The 11,248-nt window shown below is 36.9% G+C and overlaps 5 protein-coding genes across 5 annotated transcripts; 1 reads left to right on the plus strand and 4 right to left on the minus strand.

Annotated features, from left to right (window-relative positions):
- Positions 1 to 2,118: 2,118 nt before the first annotated feature.
- Positions 2,119 to 2,529, minus strand: LOC133177822 (histone H3). Its single transcript, XM_061312707.1, has one exon. It carries the CDS (start codon positions 2,527 to 2,529, stop codon positions 2,119 to 2,121), a length of 411 nt encoding a protein of 136 aa, XP_061168691.1.
- A 1,226-nt stretch (positions 2,530 to 3,755) lies between these two features.
- On the minus strand, positions 3,756 to 4,343 carry LOC133177823 (histone H1-delta-like). Its single transcript, XM_061312708.1, has one exon. The coding sequence runs from the start codon at positions 4,341 to 4,343 to the stop codon at positions 3,756 to 3,758; it is 588 nt and encodes a 195-aa protein (XP_061168692.1).
- A 2,186-nt stretch (positions 4,344 to 6,529) lies between these two features.
- Positions 6,530 to 6,907, minus strand: LOC133177825 (histone H2A). The gene has a single exon (XM_061312709.1). The coding sequence runs from the start codon at positions 6,905 to 6,907 to the stop codon at positions 6,530 to 6,532; it is 378 nt and encodes a 125-aa protein (XP_061168693.1).
- A 255-nt stretch (positions 6,908 to 7,162) lies between these two features.
- LOC133177826 (histone H2B-like) lies at positions 7,163 to 7,534 on the plus strand. Its single transcript, XM_061312710.1, has one exon. The coding sequence runs from the start codon at positions 7,163 to 7,165 to the stop codon at positions 7,532 to 7,534; it is 372 nt and encodes a 123-aa protein (XP_061168694.1).
- Positions 7,535 to 8,675: 1,141 nt separating this feature from the next.
- LOC133177827 (uncharacterized) lies at positions 8,676 to 10,728 on the minus strand. Its single transcript, XM_061312711.1, has 2 exons — positions 10,425 to 10,728; positions 8,676 to 8,932 (listed from the first exon to the last, which is right to left on the minus strand). The coding sequence occupies exons 1-2, from the start codon at positions 10,726 to 10,728 to the stop codon at positions 8,676 to 8,678; spliced, it is 561 nt and encodes a 186-aa protein (XP_061168695.1).
- Positions 10,729 to 11,248: the final 520 nt, after the last annotated feature.

Below are 11,248 nucleotides of genomic sequence, written 5' to 3' on the forward strand. Positions count from 1 at the left end.
ATAATACTCAAGACAGCAGCATTATTATTTTAATATATGATTATAATAATAAAAAAAAATTAAATAATATATACTGTTTGTGTGTGTTTATTCAATATTTCTTGTCCAAACCTAAATTCAATACATATTTGTTGCTCTGTATATAGTTTTGAGGAAATATTACGACATAAAGGGTCTTACTCTGTTATTGTTGTGTATTTATTTTACCACTTACAACCATTCTGTATTCAACTTTGTACAGTGAATATCTGTATAACAAGTACTCAGTAAGTAAATGTCTGTCTTAACGATGTTTTAGAGGCATCTTTTCGAAAAATTTGGGTGGCCGTGATAACGGCCGTTTGTGTTTGTTTTAAACTTCTGTCTTGACTGTCAAACTGAATTCTTTAGCCTCCAAATCCGTACAGGGTGCGTCCTTGGCGTTTCAAGGCGTAGACCACGTCCATAGCTGTGACGGTCTTTCTCTTGGCATGCTCCGTGTAGGTTACAGCATCTCGGATCACGTTCTCCAAGAAAACCTTAAGAACTCCACGAGTTTCCTCGTAGATGAGACCGGAAATACGTTTGACACCACCACGGCGAGCAAGACGGCGTATGGCTGGCTTGGTGATACCCTGGATGTTGTCTCTCAAGACTTTTCTGTGTCGCTTAGCGCCTCCTTTTCCAAGACCTTTTCCTCCTTTGCCACGTCCAGACATGTTATAAGTTCAGTCAGTAGTACTGTTCTGATGAACTGATCATGCGTAATTGCCTAATTTATAGTCCAAATTGAGGACCCGTGAGAGCGCACGATGCTTTGAAAAGTTCGGAACGTTACCAAAGCGGTATTGTGACAAGCTTTACGATTGGTCAGCTTGGCATGATGGGAATGTTTACATTTCTTGCCCCACAGGAATTTTAACCACATTTAATTAATTTTGATTCTTTAATTTCTTCACATATAGGCAAGTTTATGTTCAATTTATTCACCTAAACCAAAATATTGGTACGTGGAGGTACATATATACATTTTATACAAACTGGTATACAAAACAACAACAAAAAAAAAAAAAAAAAAACATGACAGAAAATGAATAAAAATGATAAAGAGAGAGAGGGGAATTATATCAAGCAGGACAGACAGCATCATAATTTTTTAGGATAAACATACACAATTTTTTGTTTTGTTGTTGTTATTTTTTTTATTTCAGTATTTTTTGCTTTGAGTTTAACAAAATAAATACCGTTGTTGCCGAATGATAATTAAAACGTGGGTGGGTGGGTGGGGATTAAGTTATTCAAAGGAAAGGGGTGTGACAGATAACACCGAAATAATACAAAATGTAGAAGCTGAATGAAACTTTTGATTCTCATTCATTTATGATATCTAGTTATAGATGTGATCATTTATTTGATTTCCTCTTTTCTCAGTTAATTTTCAAAGGCAACTTTAAGCAGTGACCAAACCGGCTTTATAAATGAGCCTTTTTCATTTTATTACACGCCACGTTAGAACGAATATCGTTATATTTGACGTTGTTTAGAAATCAATAAAAATCATACTTTGAATATAAATGAAATACGGAATTGCAGTTCTGAAATGCATGTACTCGCATATGTGCATAGCTGTAGAACTAATGAGATAAAGTTGTAATACTGTTATTATTTTTTGCTTCGACACATTCCATCATATTCTATTTAAATAATTGTGCTATTTTCTAATTTATTTCGCAAAATTCTTGAATGTATTCTAGAGGGGCAGGTTGATGGACTTGTACAAAATATAGTTTCAAGATGTGTAGACAACTTCTACAACAAATTGATGATGACAATAGTACTATGAAATTGTCTAGCATTGTGCTCTTTCATAATTTATGTAATTATATATATGCAAGGCACAGATATATTCACTGAAGGATGTATTGTGTCTCAACATTTTTTTTTTTTTTTTTTTTTTTTTTTTTTTTTCCAATTTGGGGGCATTGTTCGCTGAATTTGATAAAATTTATTAATTTCGGCCAAATAATTCAACATTATTTTCAGAGATGTTTCAACGTCTGAACAGAAGGCATCTTTTCGAAGAATGTAGGTGGCCGTGAAAACGGCCGTTTGCTTTAGGACTTGAAATACAGCTTAAAATTAAGCACGCTCTCCACGAATACGTCTGGCCAGCTGGATGTCTTTGGGCATGATGGTTACTCTCTTGGCGTGAATGGCGCACAGGTTGGTGTCCTCAAAGAGACCAACAAGGTAAGCTTCGCTTGCTTCCTGTAAAGCCATGACAGCTGAACTCTGGAAACGCAAGTCGGTCTTAAAATCCTGAGCGATTTCCCGGACCAAGCGCTGGAATGGCAGCTTCCTGATGAGAAGCTCAGTGCTCTTCTGGTATCTCCGAATTTCACGGAGGGCGACAGTTCCTGGCCTGTATCTATGCGGTTTCTTAACGCCACCCGTGGCTGGTGCGCTTTTACGAGCAGCTTTGGTAGCGAGCTGTTTTCTGGGGGCCTTGCCTCCTGTAGATTTTCGTGCCGTCTGCTTGGTACGTGCCATGCTATCTCCTCAGATTATTCAAACTCGAATGAATGAAGTGGCAGTGTTGCGCCGTGAACTTATATATCTTTGTAAGCTCAAGTTGAAAATCGCTGCGGTCTACCAGTCGGCTTAGTCGATTGGCTGGTGCCCGCAGTAACACTCGCTACGATTAGTCAGGTGAACGAGATGACCATTGGCTACGTCTGTAGGTAGTTTCAATCCACAGAATTGCCCCAAAAGAAAAAGAAAATCAAGTCGGTTTTTGACACATGATTTCACTGCAGATACATATAGTCAAATATTTTTTTTTTAAATATATATATGGTGAATAATGGGGATGAATGTAACGTCAATTGAATAGAAAATAGAATTATTTATTATATATATATACATATATTTTCAATTCGTTATTGAAGCAAAATGCATTTTCGAAAAATATATATTATATATTTCTTGTCATTATTTCCTCCTACCATTATCTGAACAAGCCCAGTAATATTACTAAGTATCATGATACTTGCAGATAATCAGAATGGTGCATATAGGATGAACAGGAATTACCCTGTTGCAAAAACAAGAACAAAACAAATAATACAAATAAATGAATAATTAATTAAATGAATGAATAATTAAATAAATGAATGAATGAATAAATGAAAAGAATAAATAAATGAAACGAATAAGAATGTATGTATCTGTCTTTCAATAGGTACGCATGAACTTTTATTCCATTCGTTCCACATTTGATTCCAAATAAAGTGGGGGGGAAAAAAAAGAAAAAAAAATATTAACAATAATAATAATAATAATAAATAAATAAATAAAATAAATTAATAAATAAAATTAAATAAAATAAAGAAAATTAATAATAATAATAAAACTTCAAAAAAAAGAAAAGAAAAAAAAATACTAGAATGATAACACTAATAATAATGGCCATATAGTTTGCGTAGGCGTTGTGATGTGGAAAAAGTAAAATTTTATTTACTTGAGGGAGGGTATGTAAACAAAATAAAAACTGACTTTTGTTTCTTCTTCTTCTCAGAAACAGCATGTTAATATTATCATGACTTTGTAATTTGCTTCCAGTCGAAGACAAATAAACTATGTGTAATAGGTAAGTGTACTTCTTGTTTATTCATTTTGTGTTTCCATTAGTACATGTATGTAATAGAGGCATCTTTTCTAAAAATGTTGGTAGCCCTGAAAAGGGCTTTTGTAATTGGTTTAAGACAATTGGCAGCCTACGCCTTGGTGGCTTTCTTTGGGGTTTTTGACTTCTTGGCTGTGGCTTTCTTGGGCGCTTTGGTTTTCGTAGGCTTTGGAGCTGCCTTGGCTTTCTTGGGAGACTTAGTAGCTGCTTTCTTCTTGGGAGACTCGGCCTTCTTGGGTGCTGCAGGTTTCTTAACAGCCTTTTTCTTTTCTGTTGGCTTTTTCTCCCCGGTTGTCTTCTTGGGTTTGGTCGTTTTCTTGGGCTTGGCAGCCTTAGGTTTGGTGACTTTTTTGGTCTTGGGTTTCTTCTCCGTCTTGGGCTTCTCTCCCAGCTTGAAGGAACCACTGGCACCTGTACCCTTGGCCTGTTTGAGAACTCCCTTCTTGACTCCGTTCTTGAGGGCCATCTTCAGATGGGTGTTGACACTAGAGGCGTCATTACCGACTTTGTAGTTGCCCATGATGTACTTGAGAATAGCTTGTCTCGAGGAACCTCCGCGCTCCTTCAGGGCAGCCACAGCAGCGCTGATCATCTCGATGTACTTGGGATGGGCGGGGACCGTCTTGGGTTTGGAAACCTTCTTCTTGGCGGGGGATTTTGCTGGTGCGGCGTCTGCCATAATTTTTTTGTCCTGTTTTCTACAACTGATGTGAACGACGTTATCGACGATAAGGAAATGAATGAAATCACCTCCGCCGATGGCCTTATTTGAGTGGCGGCGAGCGCGGACCTCCGTGAAAACTCCCCAATTGTCGACAGCGTAGAGGATTGAACTCGTCCAACTTTGTGTTTCAATACCTGTAATTTTTCCGATATTGTCCTCCCAATTTTACTTAATTTTCTCAAATATGTCACTGTGCGTTTTCTTGAAATATTTTCCTACATAACTGTTTCCGTTTAAGGTTCTTAATCTGTCATTTTAAAGGAGGAATTGTCTGTTGATTCTGAAAATGCGCTGTTCCCTGGAGCCCAGAAGCGACTAATTTTGATTAAAACACGAAAACAAGAGGAATAGAACACGAGTAAGGGATTGAAGTACTTACTACATTGCTATGCGATAAAACATACATGTACATTTCTTTCAATTGTCTTATATGTTACTTAAAATCCGAATGAAAATGCAAACATTCGGCACAAACACGCGCACAATGGATAGTGATGTGTGCCTTGCATTTCATATGAAATGGAGAGAAAAAAAACAAAACAAAAACAAAACAACAAAAAAAAAAACAAACAAACAAACAAACAAAAGGGTCATATGAAGAGAAATCACGGAATCTCACAAATTGTTGAATGTTCAAATATATATCTAATATACTTTCTAGATCAGTGGATGTTCACCCCCTTAAAGGGACAACATATAATTTCTTTTCGAATATTTAAATACATGACACCTACTTTATAATTATAACACCGAGGACACCGGGAAGATCCAGACCGTACGTAACGTACCACATTCGGTGGTACAACGTCTGAATTTCTCAGTATAATTATATCATAAGAATATACATAACTGACATCCTTGTAAATTACATGAAAAAAAAAAAAATCACATAAAAAGGGCGTGTATTTAATAATTGTAGAACACTCACTTAATTAGTAGTTATACATAAGAGAGAGACAGAGAGAGACGAACAAGGCGAATCATGGGAGTAGCTTATTCATTGATATTAATTTGTTTCTTGTAATTTACACACACAAATAATTGAGTACATGTAAATAAACAGAATGTGGTCAAAAGCCAATGTATTTAAAATCTATATCTTTCAAGTTGAACAAGACAACCAGTATATAATACAAGACAATACAATACATTGATACAAGCATCAAATTGGTTGCACACTTTCCACGTGCAGATCATGATTCCCTGCATCTATATGTCACGTGACGATGCAGATGTGCTGCACGGCGCAGTGATGGACATCGCAATAAATGTAAAGTGTTAAAAAAAATGTCGTTTAGTCATTCGCATCGGTAGTCTATTCGAAAGAAAATTTACTACCAGTGTTTAATTGTGTTAGTACTGTAAGTATCCGGAAACTGGCATCGAGTTGCTTTTATTCACTCTTATTATGGGAAGCACACTTTTTTGAATAAGAACATTCAAGACATAATATAAACCACATCTTCTTATTCTTATGAGATTCTTATATTCATCACTTTTATCTATTTTATCAATTAGGAATTTTGTCTAAATAATCATCATATAAAACAATAGCGAGGGGGAAAAAAAAAAAGAAGAAGAAACATTAAGGATTTAACTGGAGTTACAGATCTTTTGAATATGTTAATAAAATAATGATCATATTTAAAAATATTTGTATTAAAGGAAAAAATTGAAAGTTAGATCGCCATGTTAGATGATTTCCGCAGTTTCTAGTCTTAATTGGTCAATGAAATGGGTTTTTTTTTTCTTTTCTTATCTCTTTGTTGAGTGAGCATTCAAGTAATAAGTGAGAATTCAACATTTGTACGCAGGCCTATAAGGTTTGGATTCAACTGCCTATAACGAGAAAGAAAAAACGTACATATACGAATATACATGCGAGTCAATTTTTAAATTTATTGCTTTTGTTATTGACTTAATACATTTATTTATCATTAAATATATAACACTTTCTTTGATGTTTGATCTCTGTTCTGTGTTGAAAATTATTGAATTCGTGTGTTTCTATTATTTTCTAGCTATAATAATTGTTTACGTTTCAACTCGTTTGTAATGTAGGTATCTTTTCGAAAAGCTTATGTGGCCGTGAAAACGGCCGTTTGGTTTTGTGCTGCACACAACACAACTATAGGATCTTTTTACTTGGCGGCTTTCTGTGTCTTTTTGGGAAGGAGCACCGCTTGGATGTTGGGCAGGACACCACCCTGCGCGATGGTCACGCCGGACAGGAGTTTGTTCAATTCTTCGTCGTTGCGGATGGCCAGCTGCAGATGACGGGGAATGATTCTGGTCTTTTTGTTGTCGCGGGCAGCGTTGCCTGCCAACTCCAAGACTTCTGCGGCCAAGTACTCAAGAACGGCAGCCAAGTACACGGGAGCGCCTGCTCCCACTCTCTCGGCGTAGTTGCCCTTTCTCAGCAGACGGTGAATACGACCCACGGGGAACTGCAGTCCGGCGCGGGAAGAACGGCTCTTGGCCTTCCCCTTCACTTTGCCTCCTTTGCCACGTCCAGACATTCTTAACGGTTATGTTCTTTCGTGTACAGTCAACGAATAATCCAGCGACGCCCGCACGCACCAATTTAAACAACCAAGCGGATCCAACGGTGCAGCCAATTAACGCGTCGCTCTGTTGTGCCTTTAGGTGAAATCCGAACAAGTAATGTTTTCTCGGAGGTCCGTAACAAGCTTCTCCTCCTACTCGCATATAAATAGTAAATTTTACCATTTCACTTTATTCATCTCTTCAGTTTGACCTGTCAACTTGAGATCATGCCACCCAAAGTCGGATCCAAAGGCGCCAAGAAAGCAGTCACCAAGGCCAAGACACCGAGGAGCACAGACAAGAAAAGGAGGAAGAGGAGGAGGGAATCTTATGCCATTTACATCTACAAAGTCCTAAAGCAGGTGCACCCTGACACTGGTGTTTCCAGCAAGGCCATGAGCATAATGAACTCCTTCGTCAACGATATCTTTGAGAGAATCGCTGCCGAAGCCTCTCGTTTGGCCCACTACAACAAGCGATCTACAATCACAAGCAGAGAGGTCCAGACTGCTGTCCGTCTCCTTCTGCCCGGTGAACTGGCCAAGCACGCCGTATCTGAGGGCACCAAAGCCGTCACCAAGTACACCAGCAGCAAATAATCTCATTTTGCAAGTACACACACCAAACGGCCCTTTTAAGGGCCAACTAATTTTTTAGAAAAGATACCTTCATATTACATGCGTTATTGAGACACAAATAATATGTACGAGTGTTACAATGTGAATGCATGTGCTCGTAAAAGTGGCAAACGTATAAAAATCCCACATTGTTTACAACTGATTATAATAACAGAAGTAGGATAAATAAAGAAATACAAGTAGGTATTATTATATGAATGAGGAGCCAAATTTTATTCACAAATAACTTGAATGTACAACCAAGCATATATCTGAAATAACTGTATCTTCAAATATAAATAAAATACAAGCATGCGAGGTCCATCTGATGTACACAAAATCCTGGTTCATTTGTCCTCTGTATACTGAATTAATTATCAGCGTACATTATATAATTGATAATAAAGTATCTCAATTCAGCTAATATCAATGAAACAGATAAATAAATTCAAGACCCCCCCCCTCCCCTTTCTTTGACATTGACATATTGGAATTTTCAATCAGTAATTATACATCAATAAAAGTGCAATGACCAAAATGCGATAATTATACATTGACAATTAATTGTCTAACATTAGTCATAATTGTTAAACAAGAAAAAAAAGCATGTCACTCAGCGCCAGTTGGTACCTGTCATTGTCGGTAGATCGATCCCTCAAAATAATACTCAAGACAGCAGCATTATTATTTTAATATATGATTATAATAATAAAAAAAAATTAAATAATATATACTGTTTGTGTGTGTTTATTCAATATTTCTTGTCCAAACCTAAATTCAATACATATTTGTTGCTCTGTATATAGTTTTGAGGAAATATTACGACATAAAGGGTCTTACTCTGTTATTGTTGTGTATTTATTTTACCACTTACAACCATTCTGTATTCAACTTTGTACAGTGAATATCTGTATAACAAGTACTCAGTAAGTAAATGTCTGTCTTAACGATGTTTTAGAGGCATCTTTTCGAAAAATTTGGGTGGCCGTGATAACGGCCGTTTGTGTTTGTTTTAAACTTCTGTCTTGACTGTCAAACTGAATTCTTTAGCCTCCAAATCCGTACAGGGTGCGTCCTTGGCGTTTCAAGCGTAGACCACGTCCATAGCTGTGACGGTCTTTCTCTAGGCATGCTCCGTGTAGGTTACAGCATCTCGGATCACGTTCTCCAAGAAAACCTTATGAACTCCACGAGTTTCCTCGTAGATGAGACCGGAAATACGTTTGACACCACCACGGCGAGCAAGACGGCGTATGGCTGGCTTGGTGATACCCTGGATGTTGTCTCTCAAGACTTTTCTGTGTCGCTTAGCGCCTCCTTTTCCAAGACCTTTTCCTCCTTTGCCACGTCCCAGACATGTTATAAGTTCAGTCAGTAGTACTGTTCTGATGAACTGATCATGCTTAATTGCCTAATTTATAGTCCAAATTGAGGACCCGTGAGAGCGCACGATGCTTTGAAAAAGTTCGGAACGTTACCAAAGCGGTATTGTGACAAGCTTTACGATGGTCAGCTTGGCATGATGGGAATGTTTACATTTCTTGCCCCACATGAATTTAACCACATTTAATTAATTTTGATTCTTTAATTTCTTCACATATAGGCAAGTTTATGTTCAATTTATTCACCTAAACAAAATATTGGTACGTGGAGGTACATATATACATTTTATACAAACTGGTATACAAAACAACAACAAAAAAAAAAAAAAAAAAAACATGACAGAAAATGAATAAAATGATAAAGAGAGAGAGGGGAATTATATCAAGCAGGACAGACAGCATCATAATTTTTTAGGATAAACATACACAATTTTTTGTTTTGTTGTTGTTATTTTTTTTATTTCAGTATTTTTTGCTTTGAGTTTAACAAAATAAATACCGTTGTTGCCGAATGATAATTAAAACGTGGGTGGTGGGTGGGGATTAAGTTATTCAAAGGAAAGGGTGTGACAGATAACACCGAAATAATACAAAATGTAGAAGCTGAATGAAACTTTTGATTTCCATTCATTTATGATATCTAGTTATAGATGTGATCATTTATTTGATTTCTCTTTTTCTCAGTTAATTTTCAAAGGCAACTTTAAGCAGTGACCAAACCGGCTTATAAATGAGCCTTTTTCATTTTATTACACGCCACGTTAGAACGAATATCGTTATATTTGACTTGTTTAGAAATCAATAAAAATCATACTTTGAATATAAATGAAATACGGAATTGCAGTTCTGAATGCATGTACATCGCATATGTGCATAGCTGTAGAACTATGAGATAAAGTTGTAATACTGTTATATTTTTGCTTCGACACATTCCATCATATTCTATTTAAATAATTGTGCTATTTCTAATTTATTTGCAAAATTCTTGAATGTATTCTAGAGGGGCAGGATGATGGACTTGTACAAAATATAGTTTCAAGATGTGTAGACAACTTCTACAACAAATTGATGATGACAATAGTACTATGAAATTGTCTAGCATTGTGCTCTTTCATAATTTATGTAATTATATATATGCAAGGCACAGATATATTCACTGAAGATGTATTGTGTCTCACAATTTTTTTTTTTTTTTTTTTTTTTTTTTTTTTTCCAATTTGGGGGCATTGTTCGCTGAATTTGATAAAATTTATTAATTTCGGCCAAATAATTCAACATTATTTTCAGAGATGTTTCAACGTCTGAACAGAAGGCATCTTTTCGAAGAATGTAGGTGGCCGTGAAAACGGCCGTTTGCTTTAGACTTGAAATACAGCTTAAAATAAGCACGCTCTCCACGAATACGTCTGGCCAGCTGGATGTCTTTGGGCATGATTGGTTACTCTCTTGGCGTGAATGGCGCACAGGTTGGTGTCCTCAAAGAGACCAACAAGGTAAGCTTCGCTTGCTTCCTGTAAAGCCATGACAGCTGAACTCTGGAAAACGCAAGTCGGTCTTAAAATCCTGAGCGATTTCCCGGACCAAGCGCTGGAATGGCAGCTTCCTGATGAGAAGCTCAGTGCTCTTCTGGTATCTCCGAATTTCACGGAGGGCGACAGTTCCTGGCCTGTATCTATGCGGTTTCTTAACGCCACCCGTGGCTGGTGCGCTTTTACGAGCAGCTTGGTAGCGAGCTGTTTTCTGGGGGCCTTGCCTCCCTGTAGATTTTCGTGCCGTCTGCTTGGTACGTGCCATGCTATCTCCTCAGATTATTCAAACTCGATGAATGAAGTGGCAGTGTTGCGCGTGAACTTATATATCTTTGTAAGCTCAAGTTGAAAATCGCTGCGGTCTACCAGTCGGCTTAGTCGATTGGCTGGTGCCCGCAGTAACACTCGCTACGATTAGTCAGGTGAACGAGATGACCATTGGCTACGTCTGTAGGTAGTTTCAATCCACAGAATTGCCCCAAAAGAAAAAGAAAATCAAGTCGGTTTTTGACACATGATTTCACTGCAGATACATATAGTCAAATATTTTTTTTTTAAATATATATATGGTGAATAATGGGGATGAATGTAACGTCAATTGAATAGAAAATAGAATTATTTATTATATATATATACATATATTTTCAATTCGTTATTGAAGCAAAATGCATTTTCGAAAAATATATATTATATATTTCTTGTCATTATTTCTCCTACCATTATCTGAACAAGCCCAGTAATATTACTAAGTATCATGATACTTGCAGATAATCAGAATGGTGCAT

This window comes from Saccostrea echinata, unplaced genomic scaffold, assembly GCF_033153115.1.
Source record: "Saccostrea echinata isolate AGI-Se365-2 ecotype Australia unplaced genomic scaffold, CSIRO_AGI_Sech_v1 ptg000254l, whole genome shotgun sequence".
NCBI lineage: Eukaryota > Metazoa > Mollusca > Bivalvia > Ostreida > Ostreidae > Saccostrea > Saccostrea echinata.

Bases quoted from the DNA above. Each gene is read 5' to 3' on its own strand.
- LOC133177827 (XM_061312711.1), bottom strand. From the start codon at position 10,728: ATGGCACGTACCAAGCAGACGGCACGAAAATCTACAGGGAGGCAAGGC. The intron at 8,933-10,424 runs GTTGGTCTCTTT...TCATCAGAACAG, and splicing joins AAGCAAGCGAAGCTTACCTT to TACTACTGACTGAACTTATA.
- LOC133177826 (XM_061312710.1), top strand. From the start codon at position 7,163: ATGCCACCCAAAGTCGGATCCAAAGGCGCCAAGAAAGCAGTCACCAAG.
- LOC133177822 (XM_061312707.1), bottom strand. From the start codon at position 2,529: ATGGCACGTACCAAGCAGACGGCACGAAAATCTACAGGAGGCAAGGCC.
- LOC133177825 (XM_061312709.1), bottom strand. From the start codon at position 6,907: ATGTCTGGACGTGGCAAAGGAGGCAAAGTGAAGGGGAAGGCCAAGAGC.
- LOC133177823 (XM_061312708.1), bottom strand. From the start codon at position 4,343: ATGGCAGACGCCGCACCAGCAAAATCCCCCGCCAAGAAGAAGGTTTCC.